Genomic DNA, 25326 nt, shown 5'->3' with positions numbered 1-25326 from the left:
ATTTCTCATAAATAGGGCTGGATATCTATCAAATATTAATAAAAATTAATTAGACATAAAGTCAAATTTTACACTATTATGGACATGAACACAGTTACAATCGGAATATATAGCCACCCTAATTAATTAATTGATTAATTAAGATGTTTCTAATTCAAACAATCTTAGTTGTCTTCTAGGCAAAGAAATTAAACAAAGGTTCTAATCCACGTAATCTTAGTTGTTTCCTAGGGTAGAAATCAAAAGCAAGAAGGTCAAGAAATTATTATTTAAAAAAAAAATTAGAACAAAAAAGATGCATGGTGCTATATTGTCTGTTTCATGAGAAATTCTTATATTGGAATAGGGTTCATAATTTCTATATAGTTAAGTAATGAATTATTTAATTTAATTTTTAGTTACCAATAATTGTCTTCATATTGTCGACATCTATCCCATTATCACTCTTTTTTGGAACTTTTTTCTTGAACACATCTATCATCATTAAATGAACGCAGATCCCATTTCAAGCTATTTCATTTGTTCTTTTCAAACATAAATTTATTTGGTTTCTTCTAAATGAAAGCATACTAGACAAAGCAAGCTGCACTTAGTTTGAAATTTCTTCATTTTTTGTTGTTTTTTTTTTTTTAAATTAAATCAAGTATTAATTTTTACACACTGTATTAACTTTATTTTTTCAGTTTAGTTAAATGCAGATCATTCATATTTAGATTAGAAAATTTTCAAATAAGTCTTATAATGTGAATCATAAATTTAATCATTTATCGATAGAGTTAAATAGGAAAAATTTATCTAGGCGTAGTTTATCATAGATTTAAGATATAAGTATATAAACTCTACTTATTTTATATGTGAATAACATTATATATAATATGTCTTGAATTCATGATAAATTAGGTGTGAATAAAAATTTCTTCTGAGCTAATTAGTAATTGTATGTTTCATTAAGGAATGATATTAACACTTAAATTTATAGATTTTTCTTATCTAAACTCGGTAATGCATGACCCACCCCACGTATTTATTACTTGCAAATTGAAAAAAGCATGTTTTGTATTTCAATATCATTGTCATCATCTCTTTAACAATACTAGACCACAAGTTATTCTTCACTGCCTTCTTAAGCACATCTTGCATGTGGACTAGAGTTACAGATATTAGAAGAGAGAGAGAGAGAGAGAGAGAGAGAGAGAGATGGAGAGGATACAAGGAGCCGCTGAAACACATGTTCTCATACTTCCTTTCCCTATACAAGGACACATAAATCCAATGCTCCAATTCTCCAAGCGCGTAGCCTGCAAAGGAGTCAAAGTGACACTAATCACCTTCAGCGACAAACAATTCACCAAAGGCGAAGATGGGTTAGTAAGTTTTGAGTCCATTTCTAATACTAGTGAAGAAAGCAGGAAGGATATGGGTGTAGATGACCGTATGAAGAAATTCCAGGATACGGTTAGAGTGAAATTACCAGAAATTGTTGCAAAGCATGGGGAGTCTGGGTTCCCTGTGAGTTGCCTTATATATGACTCGATGATGCCATGGGCTCTGGAGCTAGCCAGAAAGATTGGAATCTCTCCAGCATCATTCTTCACGCAATCGTGTGCAGTTTGTGCTATTTATTATGCAGTTCATGAAGGGAAGCTTAACATTCCAATTGATGATCAGGCCTCTGTATCACTAGAAGGGATGCCACCAATTGAGGTCTATGACTTGCCCTCTTTCGTTTATGACATGGATAAGTACCCAGGTGCATTGAGCCATTTAGCAAGTCAGTTTTTGAACATTGGAGAAGTTGATTGGATCTTTTACAATACTTTCGACATCTTGGAAGAAGAGGTATATGTATATATATCACTACAACAAATATTAGATTTAACCACTTTAATTTTAACAATATTATATACATATTGACTTTATTTTCACTTAATGAGACTGAGTTTGAGTCCAAGTCCTTTATTCTCTTTTTTTTTTTTTAATATAATTGACTCTGATTAAGGCTCAAACTTGAAACCTCTCTGGAGAAAATTCCAGTATCACCGAGATAAACTTGTTGTCCTCTCTCCTCCTTTATAAACCTAAAAAAGGGAAGTTTGCTTTACTTCATTGAATATTACTAGGAGATTTATTTTCAAGTTATTTAAACATTTGTCATCAGGTGGTTAGCAGGATGGAAAGCAAGTGCCCAATCAGGCTAATAGGACCAACAATTCCATCAATGTATTTGGACAAGAGATTGGAGGACGACAAGGATTATGGCCTCAACCTCTTCCAACCCAATACAGAAACTTGTATGGAGTGGCTAGACACTAAGGAAACTTGCTCAGTAGTTTATGTAGCTTTCGGAAGCATAGCTGCCTTGGGAGAGAAGCAGATGGAAGAGCTTGCACAGGGCCTAAACATGAGCAACTACTATTTCTTGTGGGTGGTTAGGGAATCAGAAGAGAAAAAAATTCCAAGAAAATTTGTTCAAGAGACATCAGAGAAAGGTCTACTAGTAACATGGTGCCCTCAATTAAGAGTTCTGGCTCACAGGTCAGTGGGATGCTTCATGACTCATTGTGGGTGGAACTCAACACTTGAGGCTTTAAGCTTGGAAGTGCCAATGGTGGCAATGCCACAGTGGACTGATCAACCAACGAATGCAAAATTTGTTGCCGATGTGTGGAAAGTTGGAGTTAGGGTAAAGGTGGATGCAGAAGGAACCGTCAGAAAGGAAGAAATAGAGAAATGTCTAAGGCAAGTAATGGAAGGAGAGACAGCAAATGAGATAAGAAAGAATTCACAGAATTGGAAGAAACTTGCTAAAGAGGCAGTGGAGGAAGGGGGAAGTTCTGACAAGAACATTGAGAAATTTGTAGAAGAACTCAAATGCTCCTCCAATGTTACTAAATAGTAAATAGTGAAACAAACACAATAAGCTTGGCATGTGGGTAATTAATAAGCACTCCATTGTGTGAGAAAATAATGTAAAAATATATTGTAATTAGGTAAATTCTTGCGATTGTGGATCCATGTATGGTGGAATTATCTGTAAAATAAGTAAAATCCATACATTTATGTGTTGGATCCATAATAGATCTGATTAATATAAGTTTTTTCCTTTGTAACTAAATCTAGCAATCAATTGTTGTCAATAAAGTTGTGACTAGATCACTTGAAATGGAGGCAAAAGTCGACCATGACTTGAAAGGCAAAATTTTCTTGGAAATCAAGTTTTGGAGGGCTATAAATATAGAGTTAGTTTTATCAAAATAAGTTGGCTAATGAAATAAGCCGCTTGTTGAAACTATCTACAGATAGATAGATTTGCCTTCCATGGTATCCAATCCTCTGTAAATGACATGTCTTTACATGTTAAGTTTATGAGTTTCAAGAGGTGTTAAATTAGATGGAGAGACCACTTCAATTAGGCCTGATGAATTGGTTACTCCTGCTAAATTTTGTTGGATATATCAATATTGAGATATAATCTTAGGGAGACCACCATATATTGCAGCTGGAACTCTACTATTAGTCAATTTTTTAAATTAAGGATGCAAATGGACCTTCTATTGAAAGTTCAAGGAGCGGGTAATGCTTTTGGCCTTCGTTTGTCTACCAGCATTAATTATACAGCCTTAAGTAAAAACGAGCGATATGCAATCTCATCAGGATGCTGGGAGAATCTAAAGTTGTGTAATGTGTATATATGACTCTAAAAAAAAAAAAAAAAAGGCATACACGCCAACGTCCAGAATTGACAGTCGGAACATGAAGCATTCACGGAATATTTGTCGCATCTAACAGCATGCTACAGGATCAGCCAAACTAAAAACCCTAATAAGGTGGAACATGTTAAATGAAATGCCTAGCTTCTCCACTATTCAGCAGTATTAACATCTTCCATCCAACTGCCCAATTTGACAATGTCTTCAACAAGAATCTTCCTATCTGTTCAGTGAATTTAATGAAAGTAAAAGTTAACTTAGGAAAACAAACGTAACACTGCATTAATCAGCAATTAATTAGCACCTTGACGTTGGAACAAAGAAAATTTCTCTTAATTACGAGACAAACAGGTGCAGTGCCAGATTTTGCAAGAATTTTCCTGGCCCTTGCTTGCCTTCCAACTTTACATTTAACAATTAAGTTTTCTTTTAACCATTTGACAAGTGTCGCAAGGGTTTTTGTGGTCACCTGGACGAACTCTCACCGAAATGGGAAAAGTGAGGAGTTGCCACTTTAATTTTGAGGGAAAATAAAGAAAACCATTTGCAAAAGGTATTTATTAAAAAGAAAACCACTTCGAAAACAGAGATTCTAGGTTCGGGTGGGAAAGGTGTTAGGCACCCCACCTCGTTCCTCAACAAGGATAAACAGATTTAACATTATGCTCTTCATAACTTAAAACTGGTAATTAGAGAGGGGGGAGGGGGGGGGGGTGTTGGAGTGGCGATATTAATCCTTCATGTGAATAAAAGGAATATTTGATATTTCACTATTCAGGGTTGCCCAAGAACATGAGTGCATGAGATGACCCTTAGTGAGTAAGTGTCGGATAGCAGATCTTTGTTTGGGGGTTACTTTGTGTATTGAAATTGTGAAATTTTAATTCGAGTTTTAGTAAAGAGAATTCGGATGAAGACTCTCTCCCGATCCTTTGATGTATTAATTTAAGTGGGAAATTTCGGATAAGAACTCTCCTCCGATCTCCACATATTTTTTGAGATTTTGACTGAGAATCAGGTAAGAACTCTCCCCTGATCTCTTAAAGTATTTTGTTTAAAATTTTAAGCAAAGGATCTTGGATAAGAACTCTCTTCCGATCTCCACGTATATTTTTTCAAAGATTTTGGCTGAGAATCAGGTAAGAACTCTCTCCCGATCTCTTAAAGTATTTTGTTTAAAATTTTAAGCAAAGGATCTCATATAAGAACTCTCCTCCGATCTCCACGTATATTTTTTCAAAGATTTTGGCTGAGAATCAGGTAAGAACTCTCTCCCGATCTCTTAAAGTATTTTGTTTAAAATTTTAAGCGAAGGATCTCGGATAAGAACTCTCCTCCGATTTCCACGTATATTTTTTCAAAGATTTTGGCTGAGAATCGGGTAAGAACTCTCCCCCGATCTCTTAAAGTATTTTGTTTAAAATTTTAAGCGAATAATTTCGGATAAGAACTCTCCTCCGATCTCCATATATTTTAGGGAAATTTTGGACGAGAATCAAGTAAGAACTCTCCCCCGATCTCTTAAAGTATTTGTTAGGATCACATATCGTGAAAACTTTGAACTAAGGATTCTAGGGCCTGAGGGCGCAAGAAACCCATGCAAAGCTTCTCCTAACCCACTGAGCCTTATAACTAGGGGGTGGATACAAGACTGAACTTCTCACCGATCTCCCGTGTGATCGCCTTACCAGAACTCTTTGGCTGGCAACCTCCAATCTCTTTTAGTCACTAGTCCGGGATCCGATCTCGTTTTAATCCCCGCTCTATAGTACCTTTGCCTAATTTGTTTCTGAGGCCTAATCTCATAACTTGTTTATTTGACCTATTCTTATTTCTAATTTATTCGACCTTTTGCTAAGCCCATCTTTTGTCATTTTTTATCCATTCAGGCCTGAAGCTCTTATGTTAAGATACTTCTACCAATATTTTTTAGATTATCTACATGTTGTCCATGACCTGAACATCGATGCTCAAAGGAAATGAAAACTATGAGGAGATAAATAGGGTTTACGACTGAATAGAAAAAGAATATTATGGAAATGACTATTGGCCTAGACAATCTGTTTTAAGATTTTAGTGCGACTGAATATAACAAAAAGTTTAAGAATAAAAACGGAGAAAATTAAAGCATGAGTGTTCGACAAAATAACAGTCTAAACGCTTACCTGTGAGGAGTCTAGAAGCCTAATGGGTTAACTCCGGTGTCCACAAATCTTGTAGAGGTGAAAGTTGACGGCCAAAAAAACTAATACTTACTCGAAGTAGCGGGAACCAGGCTGGAATGAAGTTGAGCTTGGGGAGTAATGTATTGATAGTAGGGCGGTGAGAATGAAACTGAACAAAGAAAATTGCCTTATAGAGTAATGAACGGGCACTGAAAATAAAAATTTTAGGGTTCAGAACTTCTTCGATGAAGATACTTAAGAAAACTAGTTTCTAAAGTTTCTCAAAAGCTCAGAATGACAAAGTAGTAAGACTGAATCGAGTTTCAGAGTCTTTTCACTATAATCACCACTACCTTTTTTGTCCATCCCTTCTACAGTATTGCATGCAGGTATTTATAGGGAATGGGTGTTCCTCATGAAGGGTCAGGATCTCATCAGGGGAGATGGAGGGTTTAGATTTCAAAGAACACAATCCGATGTCTGAGAATTAAAGAAAATCAAAATGGAGGGTTGAGATTTCATTCAGAACATCCGTCCTTTCTTCTCTTAATCCAACAGCTCAGGGTCTTGCCTTACAAGATGGATCCGAGGGCTGGGAATAAAAAGCGCAGATCCTGTCGTCTACTTTTTGATCCAAGGGCTCCGGGTCCGTCCTTACAAGTATGATCAACGGTAGAGATCGAGGTGTATAGGACTACCATAACTGTTTTTGCGTCTGTCAGCTAGGTAGGCGTTTCTATAACTGAGGCGTGCGGTGAAGATTTGATCACGCCTGCAATGCTTTAACTAATTCAGCTTTGATTATGAAGAGAGTTATTTGAAAGCTATTCAATCTCTCCGTGCTTTTTGATCTCTATTTCTTCTGATCTCCCTATTATGACCCTCTCTTTTTTCGATCTCTCTAGTATTAGGTTCCTTCTCATTCCCCGATCTCTCCCATTCTAGATCTTTCTTCCTTATCCAACTTGCCTTGGTCAATGCCATTAATTCTTCTGTTACCGATGCATCCGCTTTGGTTTCTGTATGCAATAAATGCCCAGCCCCTATATATATGCACCAACAGGGAAATCCCTTCCACACTTCACTTCTCCTCCTTCAGTTTCTCCATTTCTCCAATTCTAGTTTTTCTGGTAATATTTCTGATTATGGTGACTGCTTTTGATCTTTTTTCGACTGTTTTCTTCACCCTTCGTTTGAAAATTCACGATCTCGGCGATCGGAAAACCATGAGGACAACATCTAATGACAGTGAGGGAACCGAACTAATTTACCGATCAAGATTGAAAGTGACGATCGTGCCGATCTCGAATCGGTTTACTGGTATAATCGGTGAATCGATCTCGGGCAAGAGGACTGCTAATTTCAATCTTAATGTCGGTGATTGCCACTTGAAGTTCATTTGGCCCCTCATCACATCAGGCATCCCGACTGCAGCTCGATTCTAGTCGATGACATCAATGATGACTCTGCTCACTATCATGAGAGTCATAGTCACCCTCTCTGAGCTACACATCTATCCAATACTTGCGGCTGACTTTCTAATCAAACACATCTTTTAATTCAGTCACAAGACTAAGCTTTGACATAGGCCCTTACTAAGTCAGATGTAGTGCTAATCTTTAGAGATCGCCAAAATGATGCAATCCGATCTTTTGAGATCGCCCCAATAATGTAATCCGATCTTTTGAAAATGAAATGAAGTTTTATTTAAATTTTTTTTTATTATCGCATTTTTTATTTTCCGATCTCAGACAAGTGCATCCGATTTAGTCGCTATCTGCCGATCCCTGAGTTTGAAAATTTATTCTATTTAGTCAATCTCATTTGTTTGATTTTTTTATGTGTTTCTAGAACATTCTTGCGACGTGTCAAGGAAGCAACCTGGTTCCGCTAACCGATGAGTCGCTTGGGACTTTGCGATCATTTAATGCCCAGACGGGTATAAATAGGGGTGAAGTGAGTGAGTCAGTCATTTCCTTATGTCATTTTTAGGACTTCTCTTAGCAATCCCAGCGTTTTCTCTCATTTTCTCAAGTTTTTCGGCACCGATCACATTCTGGTAAGAATTTTGATTCTCTTCTTGGTTAATTTCTTTTGTTTTCCCTGAAAATGAGCGGCGTCGAGGGTCAGAGAGCTGTTAGCCCGCCTTCTGTTCACATCTCATGGATATCGGACGAAGTTGAGATAATTAGGCTAAGTGGACGACCTGAACCTTCTGCAACCTCCGTCCCAGCTCGTGGTCAGGCGGCTCAATCCAAACGGGCCTCTACTTCGGGGAAAGAAAATCTCCCCCTAGATGAATTGCCATCGGTCCTTCAAGAAACCGACCTGCAATCCATTAGTCAAGAGTATAACTTCCGAACCAACTCTTTTGAGCTTATACGATGCCATGGTGATCTCCGAGCCGATCATTTCTTTGAAGAAAATGACGTGATCATAGTGTATGAGGAGCAATTGAAGGCCGAACTTCGGTTTCCCTTAGACGATTTCTTTAAGGCCGTTCTGAAGCTCCATCATGTAAGCGTAGCCCAAGTGCACCCTAATTCATGGTGGATCCTGGTGGCTTTCAGAGGGTTATGTCAAGCCAAAAAGCTCGAGCCTACAGTGAAGGTTTTTGCTGAGTTACATAGGTTTACTCGCTGGAAGGATGACAAGTACTGGTTCTTCCAAGCCAAGCCGCACTGTGGGTTTTTTACTGACCTCCCCTCTTCGATGAAGAACTGGAAGAACCGATTTTTTATATTGAGGAACAAGATCCCGAATGGCTTCGAAGGTTTCCCATGCAGCTGGCAATACCTGGTCCCCTTGGCTCCAAAGAATATCACTTTGAATAGAGACGAGGACGCCATGGTAAAGGAATTGAAGGAGCAGGCGGCCACCCATAAGTATTCTTGCCTAGATGCCATAATGGCCGAACTGAAGTGGTGGCTTATGCGGGTGATCACCAATGAAGATTACGAGCTGCAACTCTCCGACCTTGGACCCGGGATCTGTATAACTTGAGTCTTTAACCTCCTGACTTAAGTGAACTCACTAACTTTTTTTTCATGCAGGTATGGCTAGAGGCGAAAGCGTGAAGGAGGGTCGTAAGCAAAAGAGGGAGATCGCCCAGAAAGTTCGGGAAATGAAGATTGTTGTGATGTCTCAAACTCCAAGGCGGGACTCAGCAGAAGTGCTGAGCTCTTCATCTCGTCCTTCAGAACAGCCGATCCCAGAGGTGGAGATCGCTCATTCCCCTCCTTGATAGGAAGAACCGCCACCTCTGCCTGTTTCCTCTGAGGGAGGCCCTTTCAACCTACTGTGAGGACCCTTTCCCGTGGTGCCCAGGTTCTCATTCACACTCTCGAGAAGAGCCGCTCAGTTTGGGGGAACCCTGGTCTAGCCAAGGTTTTGGGCACCACCATATGCCTCCAGGATGATCGAAACAGGCTGACCTCAGATATTATTGATGATCTTCTTACTCTGACGATGAGTTTGAGCATAAAGAGCTTGGTGAATCAACACATAATCAGGGAAAAGGCCCATCTTCTAAGGCAGGAAATTCTAAAGGCAGTCCAGGATGCCGCTTCCGCCCAAGCCCAACTTTCATCCGCCCAGGACTATATCACTGAGATTAAGGGTTGAATGAAATCCTATAAGGATAGGTTAACTGAACTGGAGCTTGAACTAGAAGAAGCTCGGGCCCTCCGAACTGCCGATGTCACTCACCTTACCGAACATATCAGAGTGAAAGAAGAAAAAGCTGTGACGAGGGAAGCTGGTGCCTATATGAATGCACATAGCGATCTACTGGCCGAGCTCAAAAGGCGTTATCCTAGGGAAGACTTCTCCTGGATGGTAGATCTTGTTCCTAGAGATGAAGAGGGGAGCGAAGAGGAGCCTGACAGAGAGAGAGAGAATGAGAGAAATGATGATGTACTTGGAGAGTAGGCCGGGGAGGCCCTCCTGCCGAATGACTTGTAAATTTTTACTTTAAAATGAATTGAAGTCCTTTTTGTTCACTTTATTGATGAGATCGGCAAGCGTTCAAATTGTACGAGTACCTAATTGTTTGAATGTATTGGAACATTAAACTTGAAAGCAAACATTAACCTAAGTATAAGAGGTCGGAAAAACATTACATGTAAGCATGAGATCGGACTCATCCATGACCAAACACCGGATAAAACTTTAGAACCTTAGAATTGGAAAGACTTGATTTGAATTCTTAAGATCGGGATCGTCATTAGACCGGACAGAAACCTTAACTTTATTTTAAGGAATATCTGGGACATTCGAATGAGAAGCTCAATTTTAACATTAGCTAAATGAAGTTCCACAATATTTGTAAAGAGAGATCGGAGGCAAGACTGGATGGTACGGAGTCCCGTCATCGATTCGAACCCATCCGATAAGAGATCGGAAAATAATTAACTAAGTGTGGTATCAGTTTATTCCATGGTCGAGGAATCGATCAATTCGGAAAAGTCATTTTTTATCGAAGGACATCGGTTGAGAGCGGCTTATAAAGCCAATTTAAAAGTCCCTTGACTTCGGAGGTCGGCCAAAATATAGTGTCGACAGCTGCCCCTCTTTATATCATTTCTATTGAAGGGAATGAAATTCCCTCGTATAGGAATTATGTAAAGACTCAGACCCATATTTTGGGCGATTGGGGTATGGAAAATTAAAACGCTAGGAATTAAAATTAAGTTGGAAATCAACTTGGATCAAGGAATTAGAGGTTGATGCCAGGAAATTAAAATGCTGGGAATTAGAATCAACTTAGATCAAAGAAACCAGAGGTTGATGATAGGAAATTAAAATGCTGGGAATTAAAATCAACTTAGATCAAAGAAATCAGAGGTTGATGACAGGAAATTAAAATGCTGGGAATTAGAATCAACTTGGATCAAAGAAACCAGAGGTTGATGATAGGAAATTAAAATGCTGGGAATTAAAATCAACTTGGATCAAGGAACCAAAGGTTGATAACTGAAAATTAAAATGCTAGAATTAAAATGAACTTGGATCAAGGAACCAGAAGTTGATAACTAAAAATTAAAATGTTGGAATTAAAATCAACTTGGATCAAGGAACCAGAGGTTGATAACTAGAAATTAAAATACTGAAAATTAAAATCAACTTAGATCAAGGAACCAGAGGTTGATAACTGGAAATTAAAATGCTGGAATTAAAATCAACTTGGATCAAAGAACCAGAGGTTGATAACTGTAAATTAAAATGCTGGAATTAAAATTAACTTGGATCAAGGAACCAGAGGTTGATAACTGGAAATTAAAATGCTGGAATTAAAATCAACTTAGATCAAGGAACTAGAGGTTGATAAATGGAAATTAAAATGCTGGAAATTAGAATCAACTTAGATCAAGGAATCAGAGGTTGATAGCAGAAAATTAAAATCAACTTGGATCAAGGAACCAGAGGTTGATAGCAAGAAATTAAAATGCTGAAAATTAAAATCAACTTGGATCAAGGAACCAGAGGTTGATGATGTGAAAATTAAAATCAACTTGGATCAAGGAATCAGAGGTTGATAGCAGGAAATTAAAATGCTGAAAATTAAAATCAACTTGGATCAAGGAATCAAAGGTTGATGATGTGAAAATTAAAATCAACTTGGATCAAGGAACCAGAGGTTGAAAGCAAGAAATTAAAATGCTGAAAATTAAAATGCTGACAAAGCAAGGCCAATTTGACACAAGAAGTTCTTCCGCATTGAAGTGTACTTAACAAGATTCCGAAGATAAATGATTAATGGAGGACGAGTCCCAAGACTTGACCTATAACTTTCCTTCTCTTACTTACTTCCCAGGATGCCCTTTCTGTTCTTGACTCTTTTCTTATTTTGCAAAAAGCGCCCTTGCGGGTTTTCACTTTCTCATCTACATATTTTACTAGGAGCGCCCTTTTGGGTTTTCACCCTTAAATTTTTTTTTTCTTTCGCCATCGATCATTTCCTGCAAATCTCATAGCAAAGTACATGAGGTTATCAATATTCAAATCCTAATCTTATGACAAAGTTTTAACAGATTAATAGCACATAAATAAAGGTGTAGAGGGAAGACAAAATTAGAGTGTGGGTATATAGGAAAGATAAATTAGAGTATAAGTATATAAGAAAGATAAATTAGAGTGTAAGAATGACTTTATTATAGCTTGAGAAAAAAAAAAGTACAGTTTCAAAGAAAAATGGTACAAGAATGGATCTCACAAATTCCTCGTAGTTAACTTTGAATTCCCTTAACTGCCATTATTTCAAGTGACCTTTGGATGAAGATTCGTGCTGTGGTGACTTATCTCCTTCCTTGGTCCCATACTCCCTCCCTTATTTCTCCGTTTTTCTGGTTCTAGAGGCATCCTTTTGGGTTTTCACCCCTAGATTTTTATTCTTTTTTTTTTTCCGCTCGCTTTTTTAGGATGCTTTTTTGGGTTTTCACCCTTCACTCATTTTGCAGAGAGTGCCCTTGCGGGTTTTCGCCCTCTTTCGCACATTTTGCTAGGAGAGCCCTTTCGGGTTTTCACTCCTACATTTTTTTTTTTAGGCATAATACCTTTTGACAGCATCTGAATTTTATGAGGCATGGGAATTCTTCGCCGTCCATGTGAGTCAAGATCAGTGCACCGCCAGAAAATGCCCTTTTAACTACATAGGGTCCCTCATAAGTTGGCGACCATTTTCCTCGGGCATCATTTTGATTTGGAAGAATCTTTTTCAAGACCAAATCTCCCGATTGGAATTCGCGCGGGCGAATGCATTTGTTAAATGCCCTAGCCATTCTTCTTCGTTATAATTGCCCATGACACGCTGCTGCTAGCCTTTTCTCGTCTAGCAAATTCAATTGGTCCAACCTTGATTGGATCCATTCTGACTCATCGATTCCCGATTCTTTCAGAATTCTCAGGGAGGGAATTTCTACTTCGATAGGCAAAACAGCTTCCATTCCATAAACTAATGAATATAGAGTTGCCCCAGTTGATGTCCTTACAGAGGTTTGGTACGCATGAAGGGCAAAAGGGAGCATATCATGCCAATCTCTATAGGTGACGGTCATTTTCTGGATTATTCTCTTGAGGTTTTTGTTAGCGGCTTCCACCGCTCCGTTCATCTGGGGACGGTATGGCGAAGAATTGAGATGTCAGATTTTGTATTGGTCACATAAATTTCGAACCTTTGGACCATTCAAATTCTTGGCGTTGTCCGTGATAATTTTGCTGGGGAGGTCGTGTCAACAGAAGATATTATTCTTGAGAAATTTGAGGAATGTATTCTGCGTGATGTGAACATATGATGTTGCCTCGACCCATTTAGAAAAGTAGTCGATAGCTACCAAGATGAACCTGTGCCCGTTGGATGCCTTGGGATTAATGGGACCAATCACGTCGATGCACCACATTGCGAAAGGCCAAGGTGAGACAAGATTAAACAATTAATGAGGTGAGACATTTATCGGATCCGCATAGATTTGACATTTATGACACTTCCGAAAGTACTCAATGTAGTCTTTTTCCATAGTAGTCTAGAAGTATCCCTATCTCATGATTTTCTTGGCCATCATATGCCCATTTGCATGGGTTGCGCAATTCCCCTCGTGAGTCTCAAAAAGAATTCTCCTTGCTTCTTTTGCATCTACGCATCTTAACAATTGGCCATTGGAGCTCCTTTTGCACAGAACTTTACTGCTGGGGAAGTATCCCAAAGCTAATCTCCTGATCATCCTCCTTTTGTTTCTGCTTGCCCCTGGAGGATATTCCCTGGTTTTGATGTAGACCTGGATATCATGATACAAGGGTTTACCATCAGTTTCTCCTTCAACCATGAAACAATAAGTTGGCTCACCCCTTGCTTTGATCTGCAATACTTGAGTCGTCTGCCCTTCTTCCATCTGAGCCATGATAGCCAGAGTGGCTAGTGCATCCACGAATTGATTCATGTCTCGACTGAGGTGAGTGAAAGAAATTTCTTCAAATTTCTTGATCAATTCCAGTAGGTACTTCTGATATGGGATCAGCTTCGGGTCCTTAGTTTGCCATTCTCCCTTGACTTGATAAATGATCAAGGCTGAATATCCATACACCTCTAACTTTCTGACCTTCATTTCAATGGCGGCCTGTAAACCCATCACACAAGCTTCGTATTCTGCGATGTTGTTAATGCAGTCAAATTTTATCTTGATAGCTATCAGGAAGTGTTTTCCGTCAGGGGATACCAACACAGCTCCGATCCCATTACCAGACAAATTGACTACTCCTTCAAAATACATTTCTCATACATTAGCTGGTTCCCTATCCTCGCTGCCAACCTCATTAACATGCTCATCGAGGAATTCGAAATCTAGGTCTCCCCAGCAGCATGGTGTAGGCTGGCTCAATATCCATCACTTGGAATGTGACATTGAAAGTACATACCCCGACTTGGAGTAGTAAATCGATGTCCCTGAGTACTTTCCTCCTTGTACCATCAAAGGCTCTTACCACCATGGTACTTTGGCGTATATTTGATTGGTCGACAGGTAATCTTGCCAAGGTGGCATTGGGCAAGACATTAAGGGCAGATCCGTTTTCAATCAGAACCTTGGCAACTATGCACCCTTTGCATTTGACTGTCACATGTAGAGCTTTGGTGTGCTCCAAGCCAACCGGGTCTATCTCTTCTTCCGAGAAAGTGACAAAACTGGATGCCTGAATTTGCCCGACTATTTTCTCAAATTGCCCCGGTGTAATATCGGGGTTCACAAAGGCCTGATCCAGAATCTTCTGCAGGGCTTGGCAATACACCTTTGAACTCAGGATCAGCGACAGTAATGAAATCTGAGCAGGCATCTTTCTCAATTTCTAGACGATGTCATACTCACTTTGTTTCATTATTTGGAGCAACAATTCTTCCTCTTCCTTTGGTTCAGCAGGTTCCCCTTTCTCAATTCTCACACCCCCATCCTCCATGTTTTCCTGTGGCTATCCCATTTTTACTTTCCCCTTTTTTTTTTTCCTTTTTCATCATTTCCATAACATCTCCCACTTCGAGTTATAAATTCTACCCTTGCTCTGGTGGGGATCAGTTACTGGTTGTTTTTGGGTTCGATTGGGGAGTAACATCACCGGAGGGTCTGGCGTAAGTCATTTTAAAGTGCTCGTGGGGAGCGAAGCATGGTTTAGGAAGGGTTATAGGTGGAGTATTTGTACAGTTGAGGTTAGGAGCTGAGGTAATGCTAGATGCCTCTTGAGTGAAGACTTGGAGATTATAGTTCCAAGGCACTGCATGGGTGTTTGTGACTGGGAGTTGGGGTGGGGTTCGGATAACTGTTATGGGTGGCGGTGGTGCTGGTGTGCTGGGAGCAGAAAAGGTTAATCTGGGATGGGGAGTGGAGGCATTCCGAGCAAACCTGGTTGTGTTCACTTCGCCCTCCAACCTCAGTCTCTACTGACATCTCAAAGTTTTGAGTGACAGCATCCTCTGGACTTCCTGTTTGAACTCCTCATAGTTTTACAGCTCATGGTTAGCCGCTCCTCTGTGATAGGGGCATCCTGTATCACCTTCCGACCCCAGTGTCGGAGGGCAAAGGTAACCTTCCCTTACTGCCATTGCAAAAATTTCCTCGAAGTGAGGAATCAGTCGATCTACTTCCAAGGTTGACCTTTCTTCTTTAGAATTTATCATATTCATGCCATTGCCCGTACCATATTGGGCAATGGGTTTGAAGTGAGATTGGGGAGAGAACTATTTCCTTTAATCTTTAACCAACCGTTTCTAATCAGGGCCTGTACTCTTCCCTTAAGAGCTCCGTAGTTATCAGTCGAATGCCCCAGTACCCCTCCATGATATTCACATCGGGAATTGGCGTGATACCACCTAGGATATGGTGGCTGAATTAGGTCCAGGGGAATAGGCACTATCTGATTTATACCGAGGAGGTATCGGTATATTTCACTAAGTGGAAGGGGGAGAGGTGGATCAGGGTTTCTCTGTGGTCTAGGATTATTTTGGGGAGGAGGTGGTCTTGGTTGATCAGGTTGAGCAGGCGGTCTGGGTTGGTAAGCTGCTTGCGATGGATATTGTTGGCAGGGGTGAGGATAATTTGGAAAAGGGGGTGGAATGTTAGCTATCATCAGGCCTTGAGTAGGAGGATACGGCTAAAAATTATTCTCAGAGAATGGAGGTTGGGTTTGTCGGGTGATGGAGTGAACATCACCTTCTTTCTTCTTTCCAAAACTGGGACTTTTCTTTGCAGAATTCTTAGTTAACTCCTGCAACCGTCCTAACCTTAAGTTAGCTTCAATTCTTTCACCAGCTTGGATGATGTCTGAGAAGCTATTGGAGGTGTTTCCAATCATCAGATTAAAATACGGAGCTTTTAACGTCTCAATAAACAGATAGCAGAGTTCATTGTCAGTAACCGGAGGATATACCTCCGTAGCTTTCTCTCTCCATATCTGGGCATACTCTTTAAAGCTTTCCCTCTCTCTTTGCACCAGATTTTGAAGGTCTCTCCTTGTTGGGGCGACGTCACAGTTGAATTTGTACTGTTTCAGGAAAGCATTGGCCAAATCTTTCCAGGAGCAGAGCTTGCTCCTATCTAGTTGAATGCACCATCTCAGGGCTGCCCCGAAGAGACTCTCGTGGAAAAAGTGGACTAGAAGTCTGTCATCTTCTGTAAGGGCTGACATCTTAGCAATGCAAGTTGCCAGATGGATACGGGGATCTGAATTTCTGGTATACTTGTCGAAGTCCGGAACTTTGAACTTTGGTGGCACCACCACATCTGGTACCAACTTTAGCGATGATACATCTACTGAACCGTACATATTCAGTCCCTCTATTACTCTTAATCTCTCTTCTAGAGTGGATAACTTCTCATTTTCTCTTTTTTTACTTTCTCCTCCTACTGCATGAGCTATTCCCCCAGTTGGGAAATAAGGGGCAGGGTGAACTAGAGGGATTGGGATAGAATGGGGTAACTCGGTATTTGAGACAACCGAGTAATAGGGAAAAGGTAAGTCATTATTTGGAAGGGTCAGATTGATAGTGATTGTCAGATCCGGAATGGGTGGTTGAAAAGTGAAAGAGGTTGAAGCTTGGTGAGAATCAACCGTTGTAGGAAGTGGGGGAGGTAGTGGCAAGTTTGGTTCTGATGCAGGCTTATTTTGGGATATCTCCTTCATCAGTTTCATGAGCTCTGAGACTTGGTCTCTTAATTCGGAAACTTGTCCCTGTAGGTTCTGGACTGATTCCTGATCTTCCATTATTTTTTTTGTTCGTGATCTTGTTAAGTACACTCGTCTCGGTCGAACTGCTTGCTCTATCAGGCTTGCTTTGCTTGGAGCAATGTTAATTTCCTGTGAGGAAAATTTTAAATTAGTTTGAAATTCTAGTAGAGTTAGGGATCCTAACTGGACAAAGGATACGATGGCCTATAACTATTAAGAATGGAGTCTGCAGAAGGATAATTGTGTCAACTTTATCATGGCATCGTTCGATAGTCCGATGATGAATAACTGGATCGAATGCATGTCTATGATACTTGTCCATATGGCACATTCGTCTTTTCGTACAACCCTAGCGAGGATAGTTCCTATGGGAGTTATACTATTCATTCATATTTTGCTAAACAATGGTCCAAAGTGATTCATTAATCAAACAGTTCATACATAGCATTCTTTATAATTGCCTAGGCTCAGAGAGACTCTTTAAAATGCAATGACATCTTTTGAGGTACTCATAGAGTCTTTCTTCTTAGCTAGCGGGGTTGAATGTCCTCAAGGCATATTTAGATTCTGGCAGGAGGTCTTGTTTCCCTTGTGCTATCATTCTTTCTAGCTGGTCAACATTTTCTCTCAGCTCTTGATGAAGGGTTGCTTGCCTTTCTTTTTCTTTTCTTTCTTTAGCACACTCTTTTATAATATCATTGATAAGCTGTGCTTGCTCCTTCAGTTCGAGCTTCTTCTTTTTGCCCTCTTGCTTATACTCTTCCATGACTATCTCCTGGTATTCCATTCTTTCTTACAACTTGCCATTCCAAACTCCCGCCTCTCTTATTGTACCTTAGAGGGAGGTCTTTTCCTTTTCCCACCGTGTTTCTTGTTCCTCAAATTTTGCCTTTTCTGTCGTCGCTTCTTCCCTGAGCCTTTTCACATCCTTTTTTAAGATTTGCTATTGGTCCTCCAACTTCTTCATCCGTTCTAATAATCACTAGTTCTCGGCATCCGATCTCTGCAGTGAGCTGACCAACTGAGCGTTAGCTTCTTCTGGAAGAATTTTCTGATGAGGGGTGCTACCTTCAGGTTTTGTTGGTTCGGCAATTGGGTATCCCTGATCTCTGCTGGCCCTCCATCTGAGGTAATCTTCCGTGGCACTCGGCCCTTTAGGCGATCGTTCAATCGTAGTGATACTCTCCCTGGATTTGCGGAATACTTTTAATTCTTCCTTACTGCCGGGCTCATGGTAGAAATGAGCTTGATGGAGTTCTTCAACATTGAGCGCAGATTGGGTTGAACCGAACTGCCTCATTACCAAAGCTGGAGTATAACTCGCGTATCCAGTTACTCTGATCAAAGATACTGAATGCTTACTCCCTGTACTAAACAACATAGGCTGACCCAGCATCTATAATTTCCTCCAGCAGTAGTTACGACTGTTGAAGCTTAGAATTTGCTCTTGCCATTGCAGCTCATTCTTTGGACTGATTGCTAATCTAGCAATCTTCTCAATAAGCGGCTGGTCAGGATACCAGGTTAACCCCTTAGTCTCCAAAGAACACATGTGACTGAGGATCCAAAGGTGTAGCAATTGAGAACAGCACTTAATAGATCCCCTGCCTTGTCATTGATAATAAGTAAGAGTCAATAGGGTTTCTGCAAGGATTGCCGGTATTGGGTTGACCTTCTGCTTTTCTACTGCCCAGAACACTTCTATAACATTGCAGGTTATAATTCCTAAAGGCCTAGGGAATAAGATTAGGCTGTAAATCCCTAGAGCTAGTGTCATCAAAGCCTATTCCCATTGTCTATTTGAATGTGCAGATCCAATTGTTTTTTGACGTAAGTCCAATACCACCCACATGTGGTTCCCTTGATAGTTTCCTTTTCCTTTGCTTCCTCAGCAGAGACTCCCTATATATGTGCGAACCGTTTCCAAGTCTGTTTATGCTCGAGGTGTAGGTAGATCCGATTTTGTGCCACGTAAGGGATTTCTAACAGCACCTGATATTCTTCTATAGTGGGAGTTGTATCAATGTCGTTGAAGGAGAATACCCCGTACTTAGGATTCCAAGTGGATAGCATGGCTTTCAATGCCGGAGCTTGTATTCTAACCCACAACAATGTTGCAATCCTTCCATACTTGTCCTCAAACTTTGCCTTGACGTGATTCGGAAGTGATTTCCAAATGCTGGATAGATCTTCAAGACCGATCGTTCTAACCTCAAACTTGTTTGGGTCGAATAGAGGTAATGAGTCGAGGTCTGCCCTTACGTCGTCAATCTGTGGGGACCCTGAACTATGAAGAGGTTCGGACCATTGTCTAGCATTCGGTTCATGCCTTGGAACTCCTTCCGTTGACTTACTCGAGGATGCCATATTAAAGTTTCTATTTTACCCTTTTCAGACTCCAATTCACAACTCCTGTGGAGAAAATTATTAGTAGAATAAATTCAGGTAATTTTGAATTATAATGCTGACGTGGTAATATCTATACACCTATCAAAGTAGGAAGGTATTTAAATCATTCTAACAATATGATTCAAAATTACCCTTATATAAAAAAATTTAAAAATACAAACAGAGTAAAGGTAAAAGCAAGTATGTCCCTTTTTGTCCTAAAATAAGGAGAGTCCTAGTACCAGCTTAGTACTATCTAATTGGATAGTTCTATCTTATGAGGTAGTTTGCTACGGCTTTCAGCTAATGTGATAGTTTAGCTCAAGGTCTAATTTTCTAAAAGCCACAGGTTCCCAAATCGTCCCTACTGTAAACAGTAGAGCCCCATTCCACTATCATGATACTAACAGGAGAATTCCACGGGTATCACGGTAAATGAAACAAGTTCCAATCTGAGTAGAAGCCTTCACGGATACTAACGGAGTAAAACCCACGGCTATCGCTACATGACTCCCTCCTATTTCCTAAAAGGGTAAGAAAGCCCGGGTATAAGGCTAAAGTGTGTGAGGACATTGTGTAAGTACTCAGTGTGTGAAGGGACATATTTACCTCTTCCCTTTATGGGGGGATTTTTTAGACGAAGATTGCTGTGAGAAGAAGACAATCAAAATAAGCAAAAATGGTTAGAAGGAATTATAACAATCAATGTATCAAGACTTTCAAATTTCATAAGTTAAGCCCCCTAATTACGGTTTTAAATTATATGAGCATAAAATAAAATCTGTTTTTGGACCTCTAAACTAGGGTCAAGGTAAATAGTCAAAACTCCCCAATGGAGTCGCCAAGCTGTCGCAAGGATTTTTGCTGTCACTTGGACAAACTCTCACCGAAGTGGGAAAAGTGAGGATCGCCACTTTAATTTTGAGGGAAACTAAAGAAAACCATTTGTAAAAGGTAAATTAAAAAGAAAACCACTTCAGAAACAGAGATTCTAGGTTCAGGGTCCATGTACGGGTGAGGAAGGTGTTAGGCACCCCACCTCGTCCCTCAACGAGGGTAAACATATTTAACATTATGCTCTTCATAACTTAAAACTGGTAATTAGGGGGGGGGGGGGGGTTGGAGTGGCGATGTTAATCCTTCGTATGAATAAAAGGAACATTTCATATTTCACTATTCAGGGTTGCCCAAGAACATGAGTGCATGAGATGACCCTTAGTGAGTAAGTGTCGGATAGCAGATCTTTGTTGGGGGGTTACTTTGTGTATTGAAATTGTGAAATTTTAATTTGGGTTTTGGTAAAGAGAATTTGGATAATGACTCTCTCCCGATCCCTTGATGTATTAATTTAAGTGAGAAATTTCAGATAAGAACTCTCCTCCGATCTCCACATATTTTTTGAGGTTTTGGCTGAGAATCAGGTAAGAACTCTCCCTCGATCTCTTAAAGTATTTTGTTTAAAATTTTAAGCGAAGGATCTCAGATAAGAACTCTCCTCCAATCTCCATGTATATTTTTTCAAAGATTTTGACTGAGAATCAGGTAAGAACTCTCCCCCGATCTCTTAAAGTATTTTGTTTAAAATTTTAAGCAAGGATCTCGGATAAGAACTCTCCTCCGATCTCCACATATATTTTTCCAAAGATTTTGGCTGAGAATCAGGTAAGAACTCTCTCCCGATCTCTTAAAGTATTTTGTCTAAAATTTTAAGTGAAGGATCTCGGATAAGAACTCTCCTCCAATCTCCCTATATTTTATTAAAATTTTGGACGAGAATCGAGTAAGAACTCTCCCCCGATCTTTTAAAGTATTTGTTAGGATCACATATCGTGAAAACTTTGAACTAAGGATTCTGGGACCCGAGGGCACAAAAAACCCGTGCAAAGCTTCTCCTAACCCACTGAGCCTTATAACTAAGGGGTGGATACAAGACCGAACTTCTCACCGATCTCCCGTGTGATCGCCTTACCAGAACTCCTTTGCTGGTGACCTTCGATCTCTTTTAGTCACTAGTCCGGGATCCGATCTCATTTTAATCCCCGCTTTATAGTACCTTTGCCTAATTTGTTTCTGAGGCCCCACCTCATAACTTGTTTATTTGACCTATTCTTATTTCTGATTTATTTGACCTTTTGCTACGCCCATCTTTTGTCATTTTTTATCCATTCAGGCTTGAAGCTCTCATGTTAAGATACTTCTACCAATATTTTTTAGATTATCAACATGTTGTCCATGACCTAAACATCCATGCTCAAAGGAAATGAAAACTATGAGGAGATAAATAGAGTTTATGACTGAATAGAAAAAGAAGATTATGGGAATGACAATTGGCCTAGACAATCTGCTTTAGGATTTTAGTTCGACTGAATATAACAAAAATTTTAAGAATAAAAATGGAGAAAATTAAAGCATGAGTGTTCGACAAAATGACAGTCTAGACGCTTACCTGTGAGGAGTCGAGAAGCCTAATGGGCTAACTCCGGTGTCCACAAATCTTGTAGAGGTGAAAGCTGATGGCCAAAAAAACTAATACTTACTCGAAGTAGCGGGAACTAGGCCGGAATGAAGTTGAGCTTGGGGAGTAATGTACTGATAGTAGGGCGGTGAGAATGAAACTAAAAAAAGAAAATAGCCTTATAGAGTCATGAACAGGCACTGAAAATGAAAATTTCACTTCAATGAAGATACTTAAGAAAACTAGTTTCTAAAGTTTCTCAAAAGCTCAGAATGACAAAGTAACAAGACTGAATCGAGTTTCAGAGTCTTTTCACTAAAATCACCACCACCTTTTTTGTCCATCCCTTCTACAGTATTGCATGCAGGTATTTATAGAGAATGGGTGTTCCTCATGAAGGGTCAGGATCTCATCAGGGGAGATGGAGGGTTTAGATTTCAAAGAACACAATCTGATGTCTGAGAATTAAAGAGAATCAAAATGGAGGGTTGAGATTTCATTCAGAACATCCGTCCTTTCTTTTCTTAATCCAACGGCTCAGGGTCTTGCCTTACAAGATGGATCCGAGGGTTGGGAATAAAAAGCACCGATTCTGTCGTCTAGTTCTTTATCCAAGGGCTCCGGGTCCGTCCTTACAAGTATTATCAATAGTGGAGATCTAGGTGTACAGGACTACCATAACTGTTTTGGCGTCTGTCAGCTAGGTAGGCGTTTCTGCAACTGAGGCATGCGGTGAAGATTTGATCACGCCTGCAACGCTTTAACTAATTTGGCTCTGATTATGAAGAGAGTTATTTGAAAGCTATTCAATCTCTCTGTACTTTTCGATCTCTATTTCTTTCGATCTCCCTATTATGACCCTCTCCTTTTCCTATCTCTCTAGTATCAGGTCCCTTCTCATTCCCCGATCTCTCCCATTCTAGATCTTTCTTCCTTATCCAACTTGCCTTGGTCAACGCCATTAATTCTTCTGTTACCAATGCATCCGCTTTGGTTTCTGTATGCAATAAATGCCCAGCCCCTATATATATGCACCAACAGGGAAATCCCTTCCACACTTCACTTCTCCTCCTTCAGTTTCTCCATTTCTCCAATTCTAGTTTTTCTGGTAATATTTCTAATTATGGTGACTACTTTTGATCTTTTTCTGACCGTCACTTCACCTAAAAATTCACGATCCCGGCGATCAGAAAACCATGAGGACAACATCTAATGACAGTGAGGGAACCGGAATAATTTACCGATCAAGATCGAAAGTGATGATCGTGCCGATCTCGAATCGGTTTACTGGTATAATCGGTGAACCGATCTAGGGCAAGAGGACTGCTAATTTCAATCTTAATATCGGTGATCGCCACTTGAAGTTCATTTGGCCCCTCACCACATCGAGCGTCCCGACTGCAGCTCGGTTCTGGTCGATGACATCGACAATGACTCCGCTCACTATCATGAGAGTCATAATCACCCTCTCTAAGATGCACATCTATCCAATACTTGCAGCTGGCTTTCTGATCAAACACATCTTTTGATTTAGCCACAAGACTAGGCTTTGACATAGGCCCTTATTAGGTCAGATGTAGTACTGATCTTTAGAGATCGCCCAAATGATGTAATCCAATCTTTTGAGATCGCCCCAATAATGTAATCCGATCTTTTGAAAATGAAATGAAATTTTATTTAAATGTTTTTGTTTTATTATCGCATTTTTTATTTTCTGATCTCTGACAATTGCATCCGATTTAGTCGCTATCTGCCAATCCTTGAGTCTGAAAATTTATTCCATTTAGCCGATCTCATTTGTTTGATTTTTTTATGTGTTTCTAGAACCTTCTTGCAACGTGTTAAGAAAGCAACCTAATTCCGCTAACCGATGCGTCGCTTGGGACTTTGCGATCATTTAATGCCCAGATGGGTATAAATAGGGGTGAAGTGAGTCAGTCATTTCCTTATGTCATTTTTAGAACCTCTCTTAGCAATCCCAGCGTTTTCTCTCGTTTTCTCAAGTTTTTCGGCACCAATCACATTCCGGTAAGGATTTTGATTCTCTTTTTGGTTAATTTCTTTTGCTTTCCCTGAAAATGAGCGGTGCTGAGGGTCAGAGAGCTGCTAGCCCGCCTTCCGTTCACATCTCGTGGACATCAGACGAAGTTGAGGTAATTAGGCCAAGTGGATGACCTGAACCTTCTGCAACCTCCGTCCCAGCTCGTGGTCGGGCGGCTCAATCCAAACGGGCCTCTACTTTGGGGAAAGAAAATCTCCCCCTGGATGAATAGCCATCGGTCCTTCAAAAAACCGACCTGCAGTCCATTAGTCAAGAGTATAACCTCCGAACCGACTCTTTTGAGCTTATACGATGCCATGGCAATCTCTGAGCCGATCATTTCTTTGAAGAAAATGACATGATCATAGTGTAAGAGGAGTAATTGAAGGCCAGACTTCGGTTTCCGTTAGATGATTTCTTTAAGTTCGTTCTGAAGCTCCATCATGTAAACGTAGCTCAAGTGCACCCTAATTCATGGCGGATCCTGGTGGTTATCAGAGGGTTATGCCGAGCCAAAAAGCTCGAGCCTACAGCGAAAGTTTTTGCTGAGTTACATAGGTTTACTCATCGGAAGGATGACGAGTACTGGTTCTTTCAAGCCAAGCCACACTGTGGGCTTTTTACCGACCTCCCCTCTTCGCTGAAGAACTGGAAGAACCGGTTCTTTATATTTAGGAACAAGATCCCGAATGGCTTCGAAGGTTTCCCACGCAGCTAGCAATACCTAGTCCCCTCGGCTCCAAAGAAGATCACTTTGAATAGAGACGAGGACGCCATGGTAAAGGAATTGAAGGAGCAGGCGACCACCCATAAGTATTCTTGCCTAGATGCCATAATGGCCGAACTGAAGTGGTGGCTTATGCGGGTGATCGCCAATGAAGATTACGAGCTGCAACTCTCTGACCTCAGACCCAAGATCGGTATAACCTGAGTCTTTAACCTCCTGACTTAAGTGAACTCACTAACTTTTTTTTCATGCAGGTATGGCTGGAGGTGAAAGCGTGAAGGAGGGTCATAAGCAAAAGAGGGAGATCGCCCAGAAAGTTCGGGAAATGAAGATTGCTATGATGCCTCAAACGCCAAGGTGGGACTCAGCAGAAGTGCCAGGCTCTTCGTCCCGTCCTTCGGAACTGCCAATCCCAGAGGGGGAGATTGCTCCTTCCCTCCTCGACAGGAAGAACCGCCACCTCAACTTATTTCCTCTAAGGGAGGCCCTTCTCAACCTACTGTGAGGACCCTTTCCCGTGGTGCCCAGGTCCTCATCACTCTCTCCAGAAGAACCGCTCAATTCGGGGGAACCCTGGTCTAGCCAAGGTTTTGGGCGCCACCATATGCCTCCAGGATGACCGGAACAGGCTGACC

General features: G+C 40.4%; 1 protein-coding gene across 1 annotated transcript; it reads left to right on the top strand.

The window, feature by feature from the left end:
* Positions 1–1158: 1158 nt before the first annotated feature.
* Positions 1159–3163, top strand: LOC110669041 (UDP-glycosyltransferase 74E2). The gene is made up of 2 exons (XM_021830494.2): positions 1159–1839; positions 2159–3163. Exons 1-2 carry the CDS (start codon positions 1198–1200, stop codon positions 2894–2896), a joined length of 1380 nt encoding a protein of 459 aa, XP_021686186.2. The 5' UTR covers positions 1159–1197; the 3' UTR covers positions 2897–3163.
* Positions 3164–25326: the final 22163 nt, after the last annotated feature.

Source organism: Hevea brasiliensis, chromosome 2 (assembly GCF_030052815.1).
Source record: "Hevea brasiliensis isolate MT/VB/25A 57/8 chromosome 2, ASM3005281v1, whole genome shotgun sequence".
NCBI lineage: Eukaryota > Viridiplantae > Streptophyta > Magnoliopsida > Malpighiales > Euphorbiaceae > Hevea > Hevea brasiliensis.
The sequence above is the reverse complement of the archived record's forward strand: the minus strand, read 5'-3'. Positions and strand labels throughout refer to the sequence as shown.

What these genes read in the sequence shown, in the direction of transcription:
- LOC110669041 (XM_021830494.2), top strand. Translation starts at nt 1,198, where the DNA reads ATGGAGAGGATACAAGGAGCCGCTGAAACACATGTTCTCATACTTCCT. An exon ending in TCGACATCTTGGAAGAAGAG is followed by an intron (nt 1,840 to 2,158) that starts GTATATGTATAT and finishes ATTTGTCATCAG; the next exon opens with GTGGTTAGCAGGATGGAAAG.